Source organism: Carcharhinus amblyrhynchos, chromosome 14 (genome assembly GCF_965287045.1).
Source record: "Carcharhinus amblyrhynchos chromosome 14, sCarAmb.v2.hapA, whole genome shotgun sequence".
In the NCBI taxonomy this organism is placed as follows: Eukaryota; Metazoa; Chordata; class Chondrichthyes; order Carcharhiniformes; family Carcharhinidae; genus Carcharhinus; species Carcharhinus amblyrhynchos.
The window spans coordinates 26,197,824-26,222,980 of record NC_137337.1 but is presented as its reverse complement, the minus strand read 5'-3'; the positions used below and the strand labels follow the sequence as shown (position 1 = coordinate 26,222,980).

Genomic DNA, 25,157 nt, shown 5'->3' with positions numbered 1-25,157 from the left:
TTTTATTGATGCCCTATTTTCTTTCCTTTTAATCTTTTCAACCACAGTTCAGCCCCATGGCTTCAATCTGTCAGTTTACTTTCTTTCAACAATAAAGTAGCTTGGTGGTTACATCACTGGACTAGTAATCCAGCGCTTTGAAAACTTGTGATTCCAAATAAACCTGTTGGACTTTAACCTGATGTTGTGAGACTTCTTACTGTGCCCACCCCAGTCCAACTCCACACCATCGCTGGATTAGTAATCTGGTGGTCCAGGTTGGCGTTCTACGAACAAGGCTTGAAATCCTACCATGGCAGCTGGTGGAATGTAAATTCCATGAATAACCTGAATGCAAAAGCTAGTTTCTGTGATAGTGACTGTTGCTAATTGTTCTAAAAACTCAGCGGGTTCACTAATGCTCTTTAGGGAAAGAAATCTGCCATCCTTACCTGGTCTATCCAACATGTGAATCCAGACCAACAGCCTGTGGTTGACTCTTAACTGCCCACTGAAATGGTTCATAGAAGTATAGAATCCCTACAGTACAAAAGGAGGCCATTCAGCCCACCATGCCTACCCCGACAACAATAACCCCATAACCCCACGTATCACCCTGACACTAAGGAGCAATTGAACAAGGCCAGTCCACCTAGCCCACACATCTTTGGACTGTCGGAGGAAACCAGGGCACCCAAAGGAAACCCATGCAGACATTAGGAGAACATGCAAACTCCACACAGACAGTGACCGGAGGCCGGAATTGAACCCAGGTTCCCTGATGCTGTGAGGCAGCAGTGCTAACCACTGTGCCACGGTGCTCGATTCCCAAAAAAAGAGTTGTACATTTTCTATGCTTCGAATTCTGAAAGACCTTGAAGGTCAGAGTTCAGAGGCAAAAATTGGTTTATCAAAATGGCTATCAGCATGGTTGTGGATTCAACAGGAAGGAGCAGGTGAGTGGAGAAGTACCGAAGTGGTCCATCTGATTGATGACCCAAACATAATTGACCCTGTTCGAACCAATCTCAATAGATTCACAACTGAGGTCCTCACCCATGTTGATTCACTGATGTCAAGATTCCTACAATATTCTGCTAATTAGACTTTGCAGTGAAATTAGTTCAAAATTGATGAAGACAATGACATAACAACATGATAGTCAATGCAATGGTTGATAATCCTTTTTTGGCTATGCAAAACTCAAATTGGAAAGCATCATTACAATTCATTTTGCGTGTTCTTAATATAAAAGCTGTTTCATCTCCTGAATGGATATTTCTGTGCTTTTACATCTAAATGTTAGGTGGTGCATGTCTGGGACACTGGGGGCATTGACCTTCCTGACACTCGAAATCAAATTCCTATGGTCAATTGGTCATTCTCAGTCTGTATACAATAACATGATGCTATATTGTTGCGATGGCTGATCTAGTCAGTCGGAGCAAAAAGGTAAGGGGGTCTAGGAGGACTCAGATGGGAAGAAGCAGCAGTGTGCAGCAACTTGAAAATTGTCAGTTATTTAACAACACCTCTGCTACTTGTGCATGGTGGAACATTATTAGCACCACAGCCCCACACTAGCCAGGAGCACAAGTTCCATTCCTGGCTTGGGTCACTGTGTGGAGTTTGCATGTTCGCCCCATGTCTGCAGGTGCTCCAGTTTCCTCCCACAGTTCAAAAGATGTGCTGGTTAGATGCATTGGCCACTCTAAATTATCCCTCAACAATACCAGAATAGGTGCCGGAGTGTGGCGACTAGGGGATTTTCACAGTAACTTCATTGCAGCGTTAACGTAAGCCTACTTGTGGTACGAATAAATGAATTCTAAACTTCATCTATCAGGAGGAGATTGTGGCTTGCTCTCATACAGAGTTACGAAACTCTCATTATCTAACTCTAATTACAGAGTTACGAAACTCTCATTATCAAACTCTAATTATCACATTCTAAACTTCAACAGAAGGATTTACTCTGTAGCAAACCAGTCTCTGATTATCCATGGAAATAATTGCAGGCAATCGAATATGTACGATGGCTGACAAGAGTTCTGCTGTATATCCACAAATATGTGGCAAACAAAAAGAATCCTGAAAATACGGAGGCATTTGTTTAATAATTCCCATAGAAATGTGGCATGGTGGCACAGTGGTCAGCACTGTTACTTCACAATGCCAGGAACCCGGGTTCAATTATAGCTTTGGGTCACTGCCTGTGTGGAGTTTGCACATTCTCCCCATGTCTGCGTGGGTTTCCTCCGGGTGCTCCGGTTTCCTCCCACAGTCCAAAAATGTGCAGGTTAGGTTGACTGGCCATGTTAATTTGCCCCTTAGTGTCCCAAGATGTGTAGGTTAGGGGGATTAACGAGATAAGTATGCGGGTTATGGGAAAGGGCCTGGGTGGGATTCTCTGTCGGACATACAGTGACTTGATAGACTAAACGGCCTCCTTCTGCACTGTGGGGATTCTATGAAATAAGCCACAATGCTACAAAAGCAAAATGCTGTGCAGGCTGGAAATCTAATTTAAAAATGAGAAATGCTGGCAATACTCAGCAGAACAGGAAGAGTGTTCTGAACTGTGAAGAGAGAAACTGAGTTCACGTTTCAGGTTGACGATCTTTCATCTCTCCACAGATCCTACCTGACCTGCTGAGCATGTCCACCAGTTTCTGCTTTTGTTTATAACATGTACAAAAATTGGCTTATTAGGACCTTTCTTGTCCAATTGGTTAGTCCAGCATGAACGCGTACAGAAGTTAGTTGAAAAATCTTGCATGCATCCAAAGACAGAGTATCCATTAGCCAAAGTGTGTCTAATTTTGAAAGTTAAATGTTCTCCAATAAGAAGAAGGGATTTTCACTGTTGGAATACCAAATTATTGACAGTTATTCCTACTGCGTCCTCATTCTTGAAGCCTGTGAGGATTGAAAAAGACCAGATGGTGTGGCTAATTCACATATGGTGAAGACAAGAAGGCCTGAGATATAATTATCTCTGTAATAATTTCAGACCTATTCAGATGGTGTTAATGTGTAGGTGGGTAACTATAGATACAAAGGCGGAAAGCAGATCTGGCAATCAACCCACTTGTTTAAGTTTAGAGAAACTTGTTTATGTAGTTGTTACAGTAATGATGTTTAAAAGATTATTATGGTTTGGACTGTAGCTTTAAATTTAAGATAAATATGGAATCTAAAGTCTACCTTAGAGTAAACATGAGTGGGTAATTTGTCATAGGTCAAAGAAAGGCTGAGGTTGCTTAAATTGTTATACTGAGAAGAAGGTGCAAGGTATCTTTGGCAGCAGTTCTCAGTTTACTAAGCCTCCCAAAGTCACAGAAAGTGGTTGTTGATATTGGGTTATAAACAGTTATGTATAAATATTATTTATAAATAACCCTTTAGCTTCTAAGATGAAAGCAAGTTTGGATCAAACATAGTTTATTAGAATTTCCACTTAGTTGCATGTTGTCAGGAGGAAGAGGGCAGAGGATGACATTTTTGAGATCAGGTTACAGGCTTCCATGCATACCAATGAATATCACAGGCAGATCATTTGCGTGATTGGCAAACTATAAAAGCCAGATGTGGGAGGGAAACAGTTTCCAGTCAAAGAGGTACATCTCGCATCTATTATAGCACTTGGGGCAAAAGGGAACAAAGGTTATGGGGTAAAAGGAGGATTAGGCTTTTGAGTTGGATGCTCAGCCATCATTGTATTGAATGGTGGAGCAGGCTCAAAGAGACAAATGGCCTCTTCCTGCTCTTATCTTCGATGTTTCTGTCTTCTATGACCAAGCCAGTTCTGTATCCATCTTACCAGCTCACTAATGATCCCATGTGACTTCACCTTCTGTATCAGCCTGCCATGAGGGACCTTGTCAAAGGCCTTGATAAACTCCATGTAGACAACAACCACCACCCTGCCCTCGTCAATCATCTTGCTTTGAGGGGGAGGTAGAATTCTGTTTTTATCCTTTTGTATCAAGACAGCCTTTAAGAAAGGTGCCCTGATCTTCAAACAAAGCTAAGTTGCTGCCAAGCCTGACCCTCCAGTATGACATTGTGGGATCCTCCCCTTGGGTTCACTTTTTCCAGATATCCTCACAATCTCATAGAAACCTGTAAAACTCTCACAGGTTTAGACAGGGTGGCTGCAAGGAGGATGTTCCTGATGTTTGGGGGTATCTAGAACTAGGGGTCGCAGTCTGAGGATATGTTTAGGACAGAGATAAGGAGAAATTTCTTCAATCAGAGAGTGTTCAGCCTGTGGAATTTGCTCCCACACAAAATAGTTGAGGCCAAAATACTGAGGGTAGAATTCTCCCGTCCCACCTGTCACGGGAATCATAGTGAGTGGGCGAGAAAATTCGCCGAGCGTGCAAAGATCCGTTGACCTCAGGCAGGAATTTCCGGGATGAGCGTGGCCAGAAAATCCCACCCTGAATGTTTCCAAGAGGCTGTTAGTTATGGCATTTGAGGTGAAAGGGATCAAAGGATATGGGGGGAAGATGGGATCTGGGTGGATGATCAGCCATGATCATAAGAATGACACAGCAGGACCGAAGGGCCGAATGGCCTCTTCCTGCCCCTATTTTCCATGTTTCTGTGATACAGCAGAGACAGCAATCACTGGGGCCAGTGGCTTCAATGTCACTTTGCCTGCCCTCTGCGACATTAAAAATTCCACCCTTAGTTTCACAAAGAGAAGCAAAATACTGTGTATGCTGGGAAATCTGAGATCTGTACGAAAGATTGTGGGAATACTCAGCAGGTCATACACAGTCTGTGGAGAGAGAAACAAAAGTTATGTTCTTTTATTCATTCATAAGACATGCGCGTCGCTGGCTGGCCCGCATTTATTGGCTGTCCTTAATTGTCTGAGGGCAATTGAGAGTCAACCACATTGCTGTGGGTCTGGAGTCACATGTAGGCCAGACCAGGTAAGGACAGCAGATTTCCTTCCCTAAAGGACATCAGTGAACCAGATGCGTTTTTCCAATAATTGACAATGGTTTCACGGTCATCAGTAGATTCTTAATTCCAGATATTTTATAAAATATTCAAATTTCACCCTCTGCCGTGGGTGAGAGTCAAACCCGAATCCCTGACATCATCTGGGGTTTCTGGATTAATAGTCTAGTGATAATATCACTAACCCGTTGTCTCCCCTATTACTGTTTCATCATAATTCTCTGTCTCATGCGCAGGAAAGCAAACAAGTCTAATTAATTAAAATCCCCTAGCATGGGTAGTTAAAATGTGATGAAGTTATTTAGGTGACCAGAGATACAGATCAGTAGTCAATGGAGAACTACTTGACGTGTCCTTGGTATTTCCAAGAACAATGTCTCAATTATTTGTTCAACATTAAGCATAGAGCGAGCTATCCAAAATCTTGGGCACTTCTTAAAACTTTTGAATGGTCAAACCCAGTACCTGTCTTACTGACTTGGAGAATTTGGTCATTGATGATGAAATAATCGCTAATCAATAAGACAGCACAGTGGCTGGTACTGCTGCCTTCCAATGCTAGGGACCCAGGTTCGATTCTTGACTTTGTCCATGCTAAATTGCCCCTTAGTGTCAGCCGGATTAGCTAGGGTAAATGCATTGGGTTATGGGAATACAGCCTGGCTGGGATTGGGGTCAGTGCAGACTCAGTGGGCCAAATGGCCTCCTTTTGCACTATAGATTCTACGAATCATTAACTGAAGCAAGCGAAAATTGATAGACTGGATTTCTTCACAGGGAGCTAGCATAGAATTGACAGGCTGAATGGTGTTTCCCCCGTGCTGCAAATGACTTGATGGATCCATTAGACAACAGGGTCAGCAAGAATAGATCCTAAATATCTAAAGAAATGATAGTTACAGGTTATGGGAGGGACTGTAGCCAAAGTTTCACATTGCTCATTAACTGTAAGATCAGTTGCAAAACATCACAAGTTAATTAGAGTTCTTGTAAAACATTGGCTTTAGGGACCTATATGTAACTTGACATCCAGAGGAGGAAAAAGTAGCATTGAAGTTTATTCCAAAGTAAGTGATGCAGGCAGTGGTCTAACCTTTAGCTAGAGCAAATGCAATATTTCTAGGTCAACACCAGTTTTGAAATGGATGGTTATGCCTAGAAAAGTTTATAAGAATGTTCTGATGCAGAATTGATGGCCAGTGTTTATGTGGTTAGTGTGTTTCATGACTTCCAGAGGCTGTCCATAAAATGTCTCATTAAAGACCAGTGGCTAAAGAGCAAATTGTTAGGCCCAATGAGGAAGCAGCAAATGTATTGGCTAAGCGATAAAAAAACCAGCGACTAATGGCTGAAGCAACTGGAACAACAAATTGGGATTTATGTCACATTGTTAACATTGTAAAACTTTCCAAGGCATTTTACAGGAGCATTATCAATTGAAATTTGATTCTGGGCCACCTAAAGAGTTTGAAGACATGTGCCTACAAACGTGGTCAAAGGAATAGGTTTTAAGGACCACCCTAAAGCCAGAGAAAGAGTTGGAGAGGAAGAGATGTCCAGAGAGGAAATTCCAGACTTGAAACATTGGCATTTGAAGACAATTTGAATTGGATATCTGTGACAAACATAGTACCTCAAGAATCAGTTCAATCAATTCTCTTCCTGATGTTTAGAGATTATTTTGATGAAAGTATTGAAGGTAGAATATCTAAACTCACAAGTATACATTTGGGTGAAAGAAGTGTTGAAGGACTAAAGTGGGTGGCACAGCGGTTAAGACCAGAGACTCGGGTTCAATTCTGGCCTTGGGTGACTGTCTGTGTGGTGTTTGTATGTTCTCCCCATGTCTCTGTGGGTTTCCTCCGGGTGTTCCAATTTCCCCCCACGTTAAAAAGATGTGTAGGTTAGGTGGATTGGCCATGCTAACTTGCCCCTTACTGTCCAAAGATGTGCAGATTAGGTGGATTGGCCATTGTTAATTGCTCCCATGGCGGGTTTTTCTGCTAGTGGAAGCAGCTCGCCTTTGGCTGCCATTGAGATCTTACGGTCCTGCCAAAATCTACAATGTTTTGTGTGGCTCACCTGCCTGTCGCCCAGGAGCCCACCGTGAGATCTATTCGCCCCGCTGGCTGGAATGACTTGAAAATCCTGCCCTTTAATGAGAGTCATTTCCATAATGTAGGATTGGAAGGCTATCAGGAGCAATTCAAACATGGAGCTTTGCCACAGGTCGAAACAAATTCAAAGTTTATTCATTAGTGTCACAAGTAGGCTTACATTAACACTGCAATGAAGTTACTGTGCAAACTCCCCAGTCGCCACACTCTGGCACCTGTTAGGGTACACTGAGGGAGAATTTAGCACGGCCAATGCACCTAACCAGCACGTCTTTGGACTGTGGGAGGAAACCGGAGCACCGGGAGGAAACTACCGCAGACCCAGGGAGGTGGTGCAGATCCATGCAGACAGTGACCTAAGTCCAGAATCGAACCCGGGTCCCTGAAACTTGAACTGAACTGGAGAAGGAAGCAAACTCAAGGCTAGAGCAAGGAGGAGCCTTAGAGAAGGCTCAGCCCAGTGGGCCAGGCGAAGGATGGAAATGAGGAAGGTGACAGAAGCAGCTGATCAGATTGTCTCAGGTTTGGGAACAAAGAAATCCACAAGCTTCTCACACTTGTCTTTGGAGGTGAGGGTGGAGGAGACCAAGGAAAGGGGTTTAAAGAGGTGATTTGGAGCCAGAGGTTGCCAAGGCTGATAGAAATAGCGAGAGCTTTCCACAAACGAGCAGGACCCAATATGTGGTACAACTGGATCTGGGAGTGAGTGTGACTGGAATGAATAAGTATGCGCTGTATTCATTCAGACCTGTATCCCTCTGATTTGAAGGAGCCATGTTGGGAGAAAAGGCAAGGTGAGAAAATGGAATGGTTTTAATGGGGACTAGTGCATTGAAGGTAGAGATGAGGGTGTGGCTGAGAAGATTGGTAGCTGCAGAAATGTTGTGGTGTATGTAGGGCCACATGAGAGTTTGGATATAAGTTGAATTGGGGAGAGTTTTTTCCTCCGGGGCAGATACAGAAGGGTTTGGAAGAAGATGCAGGATGTAGCAAAGAGCAATGCAAGGATGTGGTCAGAGATGGCCTTTTTGGTGATTGATTCTAGGGGGACAGTGAGGCCATGTGAGATGACAATATGAAGCAAATAGCATTGAGCAATTAGATTGATAGTAAAATGGAGTGATAGAAAAAATATCACGGTGGCACAGTGGTTAACACTGCTGCCTCACAGTGCCAGGGATCCGGGTTCGATTCCAGGCTTGGATCACTGTCAGTGTGGAATCTGCACATTCTCCCTATGTCTGCATGGGATTCCTCCGTGTTCCGGTTCCTCTCACAGTCTGAGAAACATCCTGGTTAGGTGCATTGGCCGTGCTAAATTTCCCTTAGTGTACCTGAACAGGTGCCAGAGTGTGACAGCTTGGGGATTTTCACTGTAACTTCATTGCAGTGTTTATGTAAGCCAACTTGTGACACACTAATAAATACACTTTAAAAAACTTTATTAATAAATTAACATTGTTTTTCTGTAAATTGCATTGAGCAAAGAAGTTGGAGTATATTTATAATTGTATTCTTTATGCAGTGACGGTCTTAACCATCACCTTGTGTGCTAGACTCAAGATTTACTTCTGCTGAATCTTGACAGTTTGTTTTATAAAACCTGTCGCTACCAATTACTCACACATGAGACCCTCAGAGTGATGCTACTGGATAATAAAATGCTCCCTGTCATTCTTGTGTGCCTCGTCTTTATATTTAAGTAATTGCTATGTGTGGATACAGATGCTCACAAATGTGTAGCATTGCCAGTTTTTACATCGGCGCGTTCCAATGTACAGAACTAGTCCTGGTGAATTAAAAGTTAGTTTGTGGGATTAGATTCAAGGTTCAGGAAATGCAAAATCAAATAAACAACCGGTTGGAAAAGATTTGATTTTGATGTGAGCTCGGAGGTCCATCCATAACGTAATTCGGTTCAGATGAGATTCTCCTTGTTTTACAGCAGTGCTTGTAAATGTTAATGGGAAAATGTAAGTTCTCCTGGCCAAGTATATTCATCGCTGCTGCAAAGTGAACACGTGCCAGCTAACACTGTTGACCAACAGCTTCAGGCTGGTGCAGCCCCTCTAAAAGCTGTTGACTTAATTACAGCCCTGGTTCGAAGCCTATGACATGTGGTCTAAAGAGCTGTAGTAACTCAGACAAGTTTCAGTTTCCCGTCACCAACGCCCTTTATTCTGCACCAAGGGAAAAGGTCACTCCCACAGCTTACAGTCAGGGTAATCTTCACCTCATAGCCTACAACTCAGGTCAGGGTAAGGTTACAGGTTTAACACACTACCCTCCCCCCCCGCTGGCTGCTCCCCATTGTGCAACCCTCCTCTGCTCGCTTAATATTGAAGCTCATACTCCATGAAGCCCACTGGTAGACCATTGATAATCCTTCATAACATGAACATTGTAGTCAGAGCTGGGGATATACTCCACATTACTTTTCATGTAAAAGTCCAGAGATGTTGATTGGCCAGGTTAAGTTGCCTTTTAGTGTCAGAAGACTAGTAGGGTAAATAGATGGGGTTACGGGGTTAGGGCCTGGGTGGGACTGTGGTCGATGCAGACTCGATGGGCCAAATGGCCTCCTTCTGCACTGTAGGGATTCCATAAAACAAAAGCAAAGGGTTGCAGCTGCTGGAAATAGAAAAAGATCTCTCCCACCCCTCCTTCACTCTTTCAGTGAAGCTCAACCCAGGATCAAGGAACAGCATCTTAGCATTCCACTAGATGCCTCAGCCCGCGGCCCTTAACAATGAGTTTAACCCTTAACTACCACTCCCATGATCTCTTGGGTGACAGGCAGTGACAGAGAGGGAGGCTGCATCACAGCTGCAGGGAGTCGAGGAGGTGTGGCCTAGTGCGTGGGATGGGAATCCCTCATCGTTATACAACTGGTGATGCAGACTCCTAATACAGATCTGTCTTTGGTCTTCCATCTTCCTCAAAAGGAAGCGTACAGGGATGCAAGCAGATGGCACCGCGGTGAACAGTGCGACACACAGCACCAGGGACCCGGGTTCAATTCTGGCCTTGGATCACTCTCTGTGTGGAGTTTGCACACCTTCCCCGTGTCTGCAGGTTTCCCCCGGGTACTCCAGTTTCTTCCCACAATCAAGATAGGTTAGGTCGATTGGCCGACAAACAGATTTTCCATGCTTCCCTCCATCTGTGTTGAAAGGATTTACCCCTCCTGTGGATCTATCTTTCATGCCCAAGCTCGTTTCATTACCACCCCTTTAGCCTTTTACTGTCATTACTTTGTTATTTAATCACTGTTGCCCTCAAAGTATCACAGACATTTCCTCCTGCACACATCCTGACCCCTTTTCTCTGCTTTTGTAATTCTTAAAAGCTGCTAATTGTTTTTATTCCTTGGACTGGGGATCGGGAACTGTAGTGGTTCTGTTGCTAGTAATTGAAAGATCCGGACTAATACTCCAGTTCTAGTCACAGTGTAATAGGTTAGAGATTTGAATTCGGTTTCAAAACATACATATCTTAAAAATTAATAAAGGCTGATATTGGTACAAGTGAAGCCTCCAACTGGTTCACTCATGTCCTTTGGGGAAAGATATCTACTGGCCTTACTCGGTCTGACCTATATATAACTCGCATCTCACATCAAGCGTTTGACTTTTAATTGCCTTCTGAAGTGGCCTAGTAAACCATTCAGCTGTAGCAAACTTAAACGACAAGGGATGGTCAAATAATGCCGACCTTGCCAGCGATATTTATATCTTGAATGTAAAGAAAGGACTTGCACTTGTATAGTGATTGTCACCATCTTGGGACATCTTAAAGCACTCTCTAACCATTGCTTGACTGCCTTGACTCTCACATTTTAGTTTAAAGTTGTCCTGGTTTATATTTGCGTGCTTCTTTTAAGACCACTTCACGCGCTGCCTTTTCAAGGTGAGAAGATCAAATTCCTTCAGTCTTTCCTTATCAATCGGGACTTTGACACTAAAGACCTGATAATTGCTGGAGGCTCAGAACAGTGGAAGTGGTGGTGGGTCAGGGATGCACTTACGTTTGCAAAACCTGGAAGTCCAAGGTGTGCGTGTTTCTTTTTCATGAGCAGATTCCCAGTCCAAAAGTCAGCTTGCTTTAAAACAGAAGATGCTGGAAACACTCAACAGATCAGGCAGCATCTGTGAAGAAAAAGAGTGTTAACGGGCTGGATTTTCAGCCACAAGGCAGGTGGGGGAGTTGGGGAATTTCCTGGCTTGGCTGGCCTGTCACAGGAGGAAATGTCCACTAAGGCAGGAGCCTCCTTGCTGGAGTTAGGCCTGTGATTCAGTAAGAAGTGTGGAGATGGCCATCGGAGCTGACTGCTGCAGAGGTAGGCTATTTGAAAGGACCATCTTGGTGCAGTGGGACTTTGTCCCAGTGGAACAAAAACACAAAGGCCCTCCACCCTCCAAACATTGCCCATGGCTCACAGTAGCGCAACTTCAGGGACCCTAGTTTGATTCCCGGCTTGGGTCACTGTCTGTGTGGAGTTTGCACATTCTCCCCGTGTCTGCGTGGGTTTCCTCCGGTTGCTCCGATTTCCTCCCACATTCTAGAAGACATGCTGGTTAGGTGCATTGACCTGAACAGGCGCCAGACTGTGGCAACTAGGAGAATTTCACAGTAACTTCATTGCAGTGTTAATGTAAGCCTTACTTGTGACTAATACATTAACTTTATCCATACCACCTCATTCCCCCACCCATCTCTATAATCCCACTTGCCCATATCATGTTGTGCCTTACCACCACCCCCCTCAAGTGTCTCATGCCACATATGCCAAGCACTGGGGCTTTCTTGCCCATTGATCCACTGTACACGTTCCAGAAACAATGAACAGTATAAATTCAATTGTGTTTAAAAAAAGCTTTGATAAACTCGGCCTGGGAGGGATTGTCATCAGTAGAGGGCAGCACGGTGGCAGAGGGTGGCATGGTAGCACAGTGGTTAGCGCTGCTACCTCACAGCGCAGGGACCCCGGTTCAATTCTGGCCTTGGGTGACTTTTGGAGTTTGTACATTCTTCCTGGGTCTGCATGTGTTTCCTCTGGTTGCTCTGGTTTCCTCCCAATCAAAGATGTGTAGGTTACATTGATTGGCCACGCTAAATTGCCCCTTAGCGTCAGGTGATTAGCTGGGTAAATGTGTGGGGTTGCGGGGATAAGGCCTGGGTGGATTTGTTGTCAGTGCAGTCTCAATGGGCCAAATGGTCTCCTTCTACACTGTAAGGATTCTATGATACATCACTGAATCCTATGAAGAAAAAGTGTCAGCGTGGCAAACTAAAAAAATAGTGCCAATCATCCAGGCCCTTTGAAATTTCAAAAACCACAAACACTTGAAACCAGTTGTCTTGCCTCAACAAACATTGTGAAATTGACTACAGATCAGAGAGCATGAGCTGTCAATCAAAGTGTTTCCTCTGGCGTGCAACTGTTCTGTTATTCTAAAAGTTGCCTGGGCTCTCAGACAAGTGTCCAAAATGAGACTTGGTTGAGGAGGATCCGAAGAGTCTGCAAAGGGATATAGAGTAGATCGTCCAGTCCACTGAACCTGCTCTGCCATTCAATACAATTAAGGCTAATCTTTGGCTTCAGCTCCATTTTCACACTCACTCTTCAAGTTCCTTGATTTCCTGAGAGACCAAAAATCTTAAATACCTCCAACAAGGAAGCATCCACAACCTCAGGATCAAGACTTCCAATCCTCTGACTGAAGACACTTCTCCTTGTAGAACCAGCAGGAGTATAGTCACACAGAGGGATCTGGGTTTGCAAGTCCACAAATCCTTAAAGGTGGCAGCACAGGTGGAAAAGGTGTGAAGATGGCCTATGGCATGCTTGCCTTTATTGGATGGGGCATAGAGTATAAAAGTTGGCATATGATGTTGCAGTTATATAGAACATTGGTTCGGTCACATTTGAAATATTGCGTCCAGTTCTGGTCGCCACACTACCAGAAGGACGTGCAGGCTTTGGAGAGAGTGCAGAAAGGGTTAACCAGGATGTTGCTTGATATGGAGGGCATTAGCTCTGAGGTGAGATTGAGTAAACTAGGGTTGTTCTGCCTGGAAAAATGGAGGTTGAGGGGTGACTCAATAGCAGTTTATAAAATTATGAGAGGTATAGATAGGGTGAACAGTTGGAAGCTTTTTCCCGGGTCAGAAATGACAAACACAAGGGGTCACAAGTTCAAGGTAAGGGGGGCAAGATTCAATACAGATATGCAGGAAAGGTTTTTTACACAGAGGGTGGTGGGGGCACTACCAAGCAAAGTGGTTGAGGCAGACACGCTAGAATTATTTAAGACTTATCTAGATAGCCACATGAACAGACTGAGAATAGAGGAATACAAACGGATGATCTATTTAGGAACACATGATCAGTGCAGGCTTGGAGGGCCGAAAGGCCTATTCCTGTGCTGTATTGCTCTTTGTTCTTTGTTCTTTGTCCTCCTCTCCGTTCTAAATGCTGGACCTCTTAACCTGAGCCTGTATCCTTAAGTTCAGTCATGACTGCCCCCTTGTGTCTTGGACAGAACAGCAGGATATAGGATTGAAGGAACGGTCAGGTCAGAGCGCTATCTAATTTGGTCACAGCTTCCCCTGATTTGCATTCTACTGCTCCAGTATTCAATATTAAGGGGGAATTTTTCCATTCTACCTGCCACGGGAATTGTAGCATGCGGACCATGCAAAGACCCATTGTCCTTGGGCAGGATGTTCTGTTTTCGGAGCGAGCGCAGCCAGAAAAATATGCCCATATTATTGCAGAATTTAGTGTAAAGCTGGCAACAGGCATAGAAATGTTTCTTTGCAGAAAGCACCCCCCCACCAATGAAAATAAGCAATTGCTTTACAAATGTTTTACAGTGTTATTAAAGAATCATAGAATCCTACAGTGCAGAAGGAGGCCATTCAGCCCATTGAGTCTGTACCAACCACAGTCCCATCCAGATCCTATCCCCATAGCCCCATGCATTTAACCTAGCTAGGCCCCTTGCCACTAAAGTGCAATTTAGCAGGGCAATTTAGCATGGCCAATCCACCTAACCTGCACACCTTTGGACTGTGGGAGGAAACCAGAGCACCCAGAGGAAACCCACGAAAACATGGAGAGAACATTCAAACTCCACACAGACAGTGACCCAAGCTGGGATTATAACAGCATATTATCAGAAAGCAATAATGTGGTATTGTATCCATTGCAGGGGAAGTTCAGAAGAGTATTCAACCTCCTATGACTTCCATTTCAATTATTTCATTGCTAACTGGAAATGCAGCAGTAATCATTTTATCTCATTATGCCTCATGAATGCTTTGGAGTGGGAGCTGCAGCTGTAATATTTTGGAATGAGAAAAAAGTCCATCATATCTGGCATGCTCCCGGGGTTGGTGGGGAGATTGTGGGAGTGTATGTGTGTGTCTGTGTGTGTGTGTGTGTGTGTGTGTGTGTCTGTGTGTGTGTATATATGTGTGTGTGTGTATACGTGTGTGTATGCATGTGTGCATGTGTGTGTGTGCGGGTGTGTGTGTGGATGTGTGTGTGCGGATGTGTGTGTGAGTGTGTGCACGCATATGTGTGCACGAGTGCCTGTGTGTGGGGTGGTAGGATCTGGGGGATGCTTTGCTTTCTATTGTACTAGTATGTGCTTCTGAATCCAATTGTAGATGAGATTGACCCCATCACTCATGAATGTTTAATTGACGGTGTAATATTTTGAACGTGTGCGTCAGATTTTTAATTCTTTGGGCACAGTTCAGTTGCGGAAGAGCCATAATCCTCAATCATAAAAGACGGGGCCTGCAGACCTGCACGAGGATAGCACAGCATTGAAGCAGAAACCCAATCAGTGCGTCTCCTTGAAATGTTCACTTTACCTTAATGAGCGTTTGTCATTTCAGCAGAGGGACAGTATCTTCCTCTGCATTTGGACAAGCTGTAGTATGGAGCAATTTAAGTCGTGGTTAATAAATAGGTAGTCGCATTGGAATTCTCTGCTTTACACAGTCAAAGCTTTCACCATAAAAATTCATGAGAATATCACTAATGTACAATGATGCCTCATCTTCACATTACCTGCAAGAATAGTTTCATATGTTGATGCAATCACACTTTGTAAATAACCAATGATTGTAGCGAATGCTTCCTTTGTTCAGGGAGGATTTTTATGACACAATAATAATTAACATTTGATGGGAATATTTCCACAATTTACCATCTTGTATTTTGTTTCCTGATCACTTTAGCTCTTTTTTAATGTTTGTATTATAGCACTGGAACACAAATATTGTGGTAATAAAGCGAGCTATGCTATACTTGAAAAACAAACAATAAAATCACAATTGTACCTGAAATTTTTAAAATGCATTACTTCTGCTCCCCCAATTTCACTGATCTTCTTATTCCCACTTTTACTCTCTTTCTCTCTGTCTCTGTTTGCATCTTTTAAAGTTTAAACTTTATTTATTATTAGTGTCACAAGTAGGCTTACATTAACAGTGCAATGAAGTTACTGTGAAAATCCCCTAGTTGCCACACTCCAGCGCTTGTTTGGATATACTGAGGGAGAATTAGCCAATGCACCAAACCAGCATGTATTTCAGACTGTGGGAGGAAACCAGAGCACCCGGAGGAAAGTCACGCAGACACGGGGAGAATGTGCAGACTCCGCACAGACAGTGACCCAAACCGGGAATTGAACCCGGGTCCCTGGCACTGTGAGGCAGCTGTGTTAATCAGTAGCTCTATCATTGCTGATCTCTTTCATCTGAGGATGTTTTCTTTCTTGTGGAAAGTTTCAGAGAGGTGTCTTGCACTGAAACTAGATTTGAAGGGCAATTTTTCAAGTAACTGACAGCTCGGTCTTGAACAGTTGCTGAGGCTGATTCAGAATCCTGACTGCACAGCTCTACCTGTTTGCCTGTCAAAACCAAAAAAGGTGCCAGATGATGATGATCAGTACTTTTCTCTGCAGCCGAACAGCAACCAGATCATTAAGCACATCCGCAGTGCCTGAAGTGTAAAATACTTCACTCCCTTTGCGTTTGAGTAGAAATGCAGCAGAGCAGCATTTACACTGAGAGAAAAGTGACTTTAAGTTCAAATTGTTCTCAGAACGATGGCACAGTGATTAGCACTGCTGCCTCACAGGGACCTGGGTTAGATTGCCAGCTATAGACAGCAGATTTCCAATCCTGGGTTCTTGTAGCCAAATGCGCAGCTACTAACAATGGACTGATTAAAATAGGGGATGCCCAGGAATCCAGAATTTGACGGGGGCAAATCTCTTGGGAGGGTCGTTAGGCTGAAGGAGATTACAGAGAAGGGAATCGAGAGATGAGGCCATGGAAGGATTTTAAAACAAAGGTGCGAATTTTAAAATCCAGATGTGCTGGGCCAGGATAACTGTTTCCAGGGAGAAACAGAGAAAGGGAAGCGATTCCTCGGGATTGGAGCATGGATTAGAATCCCTACAGTTCAGAAGGAGGCCATTAGGCCCATCCAGTCTGCATTGACCACAGTCTCAGCCAGGCTCTGTTCCCGTAAACCCCACAGTTACCCTGCTAATTCCCTGACACCGGGGTCAATTTAGAATGGCCAATCAACCTATCCCAAACATCTTTGGACTATAAAAGGAAATCGGGGCACCCAGAGGATACCCACACAGACATGGGGAGAATGTGCAAACTCCACACAGATAGTGACCTGAGGCCGGAATTGAACCCTGGCACTGTGAGGCAGCAGTGCTAACCACTGTGCTGCCTAAATAGGTTCAAGAAACAGAATCAGAAAGAGTGGCCTCAGTCTTCCCAATATTTAACTGAAGGAAATTTCTGCTCATCTAATATTGGATAATTTAACAATAGTGAAGAGAGGAAGTGGTGAGGTGGCTAGTGATGAGATATCAGGGTACATATGAAAATGAATACAATGCTTTCATGTGATGGGGATGAAAATGCATGTAGAAGAAGGTCAAGTATAGATCTTAGAAGGACACCAGAGATAACCGTGTGGGAGCAGGAGGAGAAGATGTTTCAAGTAATTCTCTGGCTGTGATTAGGTAGATAGGAACATAAGTAGGTGAGAGCAGTCCGACCCAGCTGGATGACAGTGGGGAGGCTTCAGAGGAGGGTGGTGCGGTCAACCTTGTCGAAAATCCAGGGGAGAAAGTTTACAATTGTCAGATCCGCATGGGGTGTCTTTGGTGACTTCGATAAGGGCCATTTTGGTACAGTGACAGGGGAGGAAGCTTGATGCTTGGAGTTCTGGGAATGGACTTGGCTTCAACACATTCATGGACTTGAGAGAAAAAAGGCTAGTTGGAGGGTGGACGGTGATTTACAAGGCTGGTGGGGTCAGTGGTGGTTTGCTTGAGGAGAGAGTGATAATGGTGGGTTTAAAGGGGAGAGCCCCAGATCTCTTTCCCATTCCGGTGTTTGCGGAGGGGGTCAGGAATGAATGTACAGTTTCAGTCAGCTATTCTAACCCCTGTGAGGTCTTTAACTAGAAACCCATTCTTTAAGATGTAGTGCACCATCCCATTTCCTTCAACCGGAGATGGATTGCTAATACTGTGGCTCTGTTAAACAGCCACGGTACTGCTTGTTTCAATTAGCAGCCAGTCCCACAGGCTCTCCCCTATTGTGTGTGGGTCTGTTAAAACACCACCCATTGTGTTAGAAACCACTTCACAGTCTGTTTTAACTTATAGGCTACATTTTGCAAATTGACCAGTCGAGACTGATCCTAAACTTGATTCTAACATTGGCCACTGCGCTCCAAGTTTGAAGGAAGCCTCTTGTGCTTTAAGCTGAGGGTATTATACTGCGCTCTGGGTTTTTTAACCTTGTAATCAGTATGCTCTGGGGTGGCTGTTTCAGCAACTGTAATGAATGTTGTCGCAAAAAATGGTTTGAAATTCGAATAAATTAAAAGCAAGACTGCTCCCCTGGTGAATGCTCTCTCTAACCATTGCTCCGAACCATGACTGAAAATCTGCCAAGGTAGGATTATGCATCTTATTTCCATTTAAAGCTTATTAATGGCGAGGCTGAAGATCAAATTGTTGCACTCAACAAATATCAAACTTCGCACTTTGATCTCAACTGAGTAAAAGTGAATCCTAACAGTTCATTAGTTAGAATCATAAAACCTCCACGGTGTAGGAGACCAGTCGGTCCGCTGAATCTGTACTGACTCTCCGACAGAGCGTTTATCCCTGTAAACCCAGGCCCTATCCCTGCAACGCCACATATTTTCTCCGCTAGTCTCCCTAATCTATGCACCTTGGAACACTAAGGGGCAATTTAGCATGGCCAAACCACCTAACATGCACATCTTTGGACTGTGGGAGGAAACCGGAGCACCCCAAGGAAACCCACACAGACATGGGGAGAATGTGCAAACTCCATACAGTGACCAAAGGCAAGAATCGAACCCTAGGTCCCTGGCACTATGAGGCAGCAGTGCTAACCACTGTGCCACCGTGCTGCCAGTTCAAGTTATTCTTTCAAGTATGCAAAAGTGTTGAGTGAGGATGGCCAGCAAAGACCTGCGATATCTCCATGCCATCGGTGGCCTAAGTTTTATTCCTTTGCTCAGACCTCACTAAGTTGTAATTGCAATTCAGAAAGACTTTTTCATTTCATTAATACAGGTGGGGTAGGGTTTGGCTTTATAATCAGCATTATTCTGCATTTGCATGATGTAGTTTGACCTGCCCAAGTCTGCTATCTGTAGAAAAAGAGCCAGTCTTCCTTAGCATTATGCTTGGAAATCCACCCCTTTTCCTCTATTTTGCCCAAATGTCCTGGAGTGGTCTGGAGCAGTGAGTATACCTCTGATCTTTAAATTGTGGCTGCCCAACTGGGTTTTGACCAGGTGCATGGCGATACTGTAGTTCGTTGATCTTCTCATGGAGCCTCTCATGTTCACAACCTTAACCTGCCCATGATGGTTTGTGTCTATCTTCAACTTAGTATGAAAGTAGTGCGACGATAGTGTACCTTTAAGAAAGTTTTTTTTTAAATCACAATCCCTGCAGCTCTCTCAGCTTCAGTGTTTCTCAGCTCACAGTCACAACTGATATCATTGTGCCACTATCTTGTCTGGTGATCTTCTTTTATTGCTGCTTAAATGGGGGTTTGTTCACTTTTACTGGGATGTTTGTGGTTCTGCATTGTTTGGAGGAAAAACTGGTTAGTAGGGCAGGTGATAGGAGTTCTTTCCTCTTCAGTTTGAGCTGCTGTTTAGTATTGAGTTTTAGTCTTAGAAGGGATGGCAAGGTGAAAAGAAGTGTTTTCTCTCTCTCGTCCTGTTGTTTTGGAAATTCTGCTGGTGATCTGAAAGTAAGGTTTGCCTTTCTGAACGGGGGAATCTGCTGTTAGTGACTTGCCTTGCGTTCCTGGTGTACTGAGAAGTTGTTCTGACTTCAAACTGTTCTGAGTGTATCCAGAGAACTTCATCCACATGACTCAATTCTAGTATCACGTGGGCATCAGTCTGTATTGAACATGTTTGAAGGTTTTGTTTATGGGATTGGTTTGATTGGGACAGCTTCTATATTCGTTAAGGGTTATGTATTAACATGGTTGTTTGTAATTGATAAAAGTTCTTGCTAATTTTCTTACTATACCTGTTAACTATATTCTTAAATAAACATTGTTTGATAAAAGCTCCCTAGTGGGTCATTTGAATCATACCTGAAGTGAAACTGATCATGCTTATCCTGGCCAAATTCAAAGTACAAAACTTATGATCCAGACGGGCTCCATTGGTCACTTTGGAGTTTCTGACCTGAACCATAACAGTAGAGATTCCAACCAGTCAAAACTGGACACTTCCCGACCTCTATCCAGCTGTATGAATAGCTAGACCACAGAATGGACTTTTCACCACACCTGAAGAGAGATTCGCAACTCTATAATCCTACTGTACTGATATTGAAAAAAAAAGATTTTGCGGTGAAACATCACACATTGTGCGACAAATATAAAACACATCATCTTTAGATAAAAGCGTACTTCATGCAAGCATTGATTTCTAGGCACTGAATGGTTTTCTTCTCATTTCTGATATTTCCTAATCAGACCAACCACTGTGAACAATACATTTTGCTGCACACAATATGCTATTAACTGCTGCCATTCGAGCATTTAATTTCACCAAAATACCCCACTTTTCTGTTTTTTTATGACAGGAAAATCTTGTCATGTTCGTTAATATTGGATCGTCTGGGAGAACTCAGCTTGAAACTCAGCATTGTCAGGAGTGATGCCAGATGTTTTCAGAGTTCAGGCTAAATTGACTAAGTGTCTAAGTTGATATGTAGACGATACGGTGCAGAGTAATCCTTCAAAGGATGCTATCCTTGTACGGATCAAAAGGAAGCCCTTATTAAAATAACAACATTGATTTCAGATGAAAGGATGAAAGGGACCCACAACCTCTGTCCTGGTTCCTGGAATTGTTATTCTGACAAATGTCAAAATGTGGTCATCTTCAATTCATATTTAAGTTGTTCTAATTGGCACAATGGGTGGGATTTTACGGCATTGCTCGAGCAAGACCGGAGATTCCCGTCTGAGATCAATGGACATTTCCGTTTGTCCACCCCTTGCCTGCTCCATTCTGTGGCAGTCGGGGTGGTAAAATTCCGAGTGGGATTTTCCGGCCACGTCCGCCCTGAAATCGGAAAATCCCGCCCGGGGACCTTTCCATGGTGCGCTCCTCACCCAATTCTCGTGGCGGGCAGAACAGAAAAATCCTGTTTTCTTCACCCTACCTCTCCCAATGGTATGTCTTTCAGCAGGTGGGGGTTCGGGTTCTGCCGATGTCTGTGCCATTTTGTGTGGCTAGCCCATCCCAACACCAGGGATAATCCTGAAGATCCTGCCAGTGGAATATTCCCGCCCAAAGTATTTATTTTTTACACAATTACCACTTGAAGCAAAATGAAGTCAGGTAAATGCTTGTTCTACACAAATGACCTGAGTTGCTCTGTTTCTTTGTCTCTGCAGGTTTCTACATGTATATAGAGACTTCTCGCCCTCGAACAGAAGGTGAAAGGGCTCGACTCCTAAGTCCTATTTTCAGCACACTGCCTAAAAATCCATATGGGTCCACTAACAGTGCTTACTGTGTCAGTTTCTACTATAACATGTATGGAAAGCACATAGGTATGTGTGAGTTAACATCATTTGTTCACCTGTCTTTGAACTAGAATGTGTTAACAGCATCTCAACTTTATCTCGTTGGTACATGGTTGGTGGAATGCAGAAGAAATGTGACTAAAATAATCTAGGTAGGAGTAGGGCATTAACATAGTTTAAACAATGGCAACATTGAAAGCAGCAGAATAATAGGGTGTATTCTTGTACAATTCACATCAAGTCAGATAGTATTTTCTTGCAGTACATTTTGGGAACAGGGACATTACCATGGAGTGCTCAGGGAACTGTTAATAATTGGAGAAAATGCTAATAACAGCTATTCTCATTATTTTAAATTGTCTTTTTTAAAAACCTTTATGTGCAGCCATGTACTTTGGAAGTTAACATTTGATGATACAATATAATGTAAGGTTCGCCAACCACCCGGGGTTGCCCCTCATGAGTCCTGACATAATGCAATCTTCAAGTCAAGGAGAGAAACCCAACCCAATGTTCCCAGCAGCACAGCTGGCCTCGGGCCCAGTTAATGGCAACCTAAGGGCCGTCTCCCAGTGCCACTGGGACTTTACCCACAGCAGGGGAAGCTGGTGCCAAGTGTCTATCCAGCATGGCAGTGCAAACTGGCAAATTGGTGGCTGGGCAAGATGGGCAAGTGCCTCCTTTTCATGGCCCCCTGTGCCAGTCAGAGGCCCCCAACTACAAGGTATTCTCCATCCACCCACGCTTACCCTCTTCACTTGGTCTGCCCGATACTGGATGCCAATTTAGAGAGAGTGGAAGGGACAAGGGAGGCCTTGACAAGTTGGAGCTGGGTATCATCAGTCCACGTTTAGAAGCACAGTCAACATTTTCAGATGGTGTAACCAAACAACAACAGCAACAGTCTTGGAGAGACAGAAAGTAATGATGCAGGAGTGGGAAGAGAAGCCTTTAAGGGTAATTCTGGTATCATTGGATAAATTTCCTTCATCAATGTAATCTCTATGAATGACTGAGAATGGAATCAGCACAGATTTTGCATTACTTCAGAGTTCTAAAGTATAAATGAGCCATATAGAACATAGAACATAGAACATAGAACACTACAGCACAAACAGGCCCTTCGGCCCACAAGTTGCGCCGACCACATCACCTACCAACCTACAGACCTATCTATAACCCTCAATCTCATTAAACCCCATATACTCATCCAGAAGTCTTTTAAAAGACCCCAGCGAGTTCGCCTCCACCACCACTGACGGCAGCCGATTCCATTCACTCACCACCCTCTGAGTGAAAAACTTACCCCTAACATCACTTCTGAACCTCCCTCCCCGCACCTTAAATCTGTGTCCTCTCGTAGCGACCATTTCAAACCGGGGAAATAGCCTCTGAGAGTCCACCCTATCTATCCCTCTCAACATTTTGTAAACTTCTATCAGGTCGCCTCTCAACCTTCGTCTCTCCAGGGAAAAGAGTCCCAGCTCCCTCAACCTAACTTCATAAGGCATGCCTCCCAGTCCAGGCAACATCCTTGTAAATCTCCTCTGCACCCTTTCAATAGCTTCTACATCTTTCCTATATCATGCTTCATCATAGCAGTCTTCCCCTGAATATCAAAATATATCAATCTTACTGTTTCTCCGAGAAGCACTCTGAGGGTTAGTATCATAAAAAAAACTTAAATATCTGGAATTAAGAATCTACTGGTGACCATGAAACCATTGTCAATTGTCAGAAAAACCCACTTAGTTCTCGAATGTCCTTTAGGGAAGGAAATCTGCTGTCCTTACCTGGTCTGGCCTTCATGTGACTCCAGAGCAACAGCAATGTGGTTGACTCTCAACTGCCCTTGGACAACTCGGGATGGGCAATAAATGCTGGCCAGCCAACAAGGCCCATGTCCCACGAATGAATTTTAAAAAAAAAGATGATTGGTTTTTCCTGTGGAACTGAGGGCTCATGGGATTGGAATGGCCCTTGCCTCACAGGAGGTTTACCTGGGACAGACTGCCTGCTCGGCAATATGGTGTTGCCTCTTGCAACCACGGGCATTTACTACAAGAGGGGAAAGAGAAATCTATTGCTCGATACAGTTCATCACACTGTACATACTGCTACTGGTTAGCTATCATGATCAAAATCTTGAATGATTCTTGTTTATTCAGTAAACCGGAAAAAAGCCAATTGTTTGTGCTAGTTTTGCTACAGCTGAAATATTGTTGCTTAACACAGACTGCGAATGAAATCTTGGACCACCTTGGTTTGCGTGACTTGGATGGTCACTAGAAAGTTAACTGGAGAAGTTATTCTGTATTTTTGTTTCTTTTTACCCAGTGCAGAAACTATCCACCCATATTGTGGGTGGGGACAACATCAGTTAGCAGGCTGCAGCCACCCAGTTAAAATAGGGGAATTTCACAGTACCTTCATTGCAGTGTTAATCTAAGCCTCACTTGTGACCAATAAATAAACTTAAAATAGGATGCAATAATAACTTGGGAATCAGCTGGAAAGGAACAACATTTTATTGCACAAAATAAAGCAAAACCACAAACCTGCGATGAACACAAACAGGTCCCAACTGAGACAACACAACAATGGACCCACTCAGGGGCCTGTTTTATATAGGGCTTGATATACAAGCTCCACCTGGTGAGGTAATTATCAGTCATTACGGAGCTTGTATTCAGTGAGTCTTACAGGGAGGTCAATCAGTGATCCCACCATGCAAGTACTTAAGGACATAAGAACATAAGAAATAAGAGCAGGAGTGGGCCATCTAGCCCTTCGAGCCTGCCCCGCCATTTAATAAGATCATGGCTGATCAGAAGTGGATCAGTTCCGCTTTCTCCCCATAACCCTTAATTCCCTTGTCTATCAGAAATCCCGGGGGTTATCACAGGTCCCCAGGTGTTTTATTAAAAGCTAGAGCATTGCAGATTGAGCTGGTCTTACAGTGTGAAATTGGGATGTGGGAGTGGGTTTTATGGTTTCCAATGTGGTAAGAGGGAAGGAATGAGCAGTGCACCATCTGCTCACTCCTGCCCCCATCCTCTCATTATGTGGAATGAAGCATTGGCTGGCCCATAAACAGCCTCCCAGCAGGAATGACGACCTGTTAGTATTGTGCAGTGGGGCTCAGCGACCAATCGGGTGTCAAGGGTGGGACTTGCAGAGGGAGAGAGATTAAATGGTAAACTGGCAGTCAGTCCCCGCCACTAATTTAAAGACCCAACTTTCTCCCTCATTCTCCCCTTTAATTATTAAGTCATTCTATAAAAACTTCAAAACAGAGGACAAAATTTTCCAGTCCCATCTGTTACGGGAATCGTAATGGGCAGAGGCGGACCATGCAGAGGTCTGTTGACCTCGGGTGGGAATTTTTGGCCTGGGGGGTGAGTGCAGCAGGAAATCCCATCCCTGCTAACAGCTCAACACTGCCACCCTCAACAGGTGACTCTGCTGCTACACGCAGCCGTACTCCCAATTGCACATTTTTATCCATCCTTGTGCCACCTCCTCATACCTGGCGTAATTCACTCCCAAAGTATTTTGCCCAATAGCTTATTAACTGGCTTTTTCAGAAGTGTGGCCGAGCTTCCAATTTCAGCTCACCTTCCGCACTCTAGGAGAGGGGGAAGACGATGCCAAATTTCTGACCTAATATCACCATGCCATGGTTTAAAGTTAAAGTTTTAAAGTTTACTTATTAGTGTCACAAGTAGGCCTACATTAATGCTACAATGAAGTTACTGTGAAAAAATCCTCTAGTCGATACCTGTTCAGGTCCACTGAGGGAGAATTTAGCATGGCCGATACACCTAACCAGCACATCGTTCATTCTGTGGGAGAAAACCGGAGTATTTGGAGGAAACCCATGCAGACACGGGGAGATCGTGTAGACACCGCAGAGGCAGTGAC

At 43.9% G+C, this 25,157-nt stretch overlaps 1 protein-coding gene across 2 annotated transcripts in view; it reads left to right on the top strand.

The window, feature by feature from the left end:
• The window catches only part of mdga2a (MAM domain containing glycosylphosphatidylinositol anchor 2a), a 769,467-nt gene that overhangs the window by 705,761 nt on the left and 38,549 nt on the right, over positions 1–25,157 (top strand). For both annotated transcript variants that reach the window (XM_080202474.1, XM_080202475.1), the window contains exon 14: positions 21,102–21,260. In XM_080202474.1, coding sequence (XP_080058600.1) covers positions 21,102–21,260 — 159 coding nt within the window. The remainder of the gene's footprint in view (positions 1–21,101; positions 21,261–25,157) is intronic.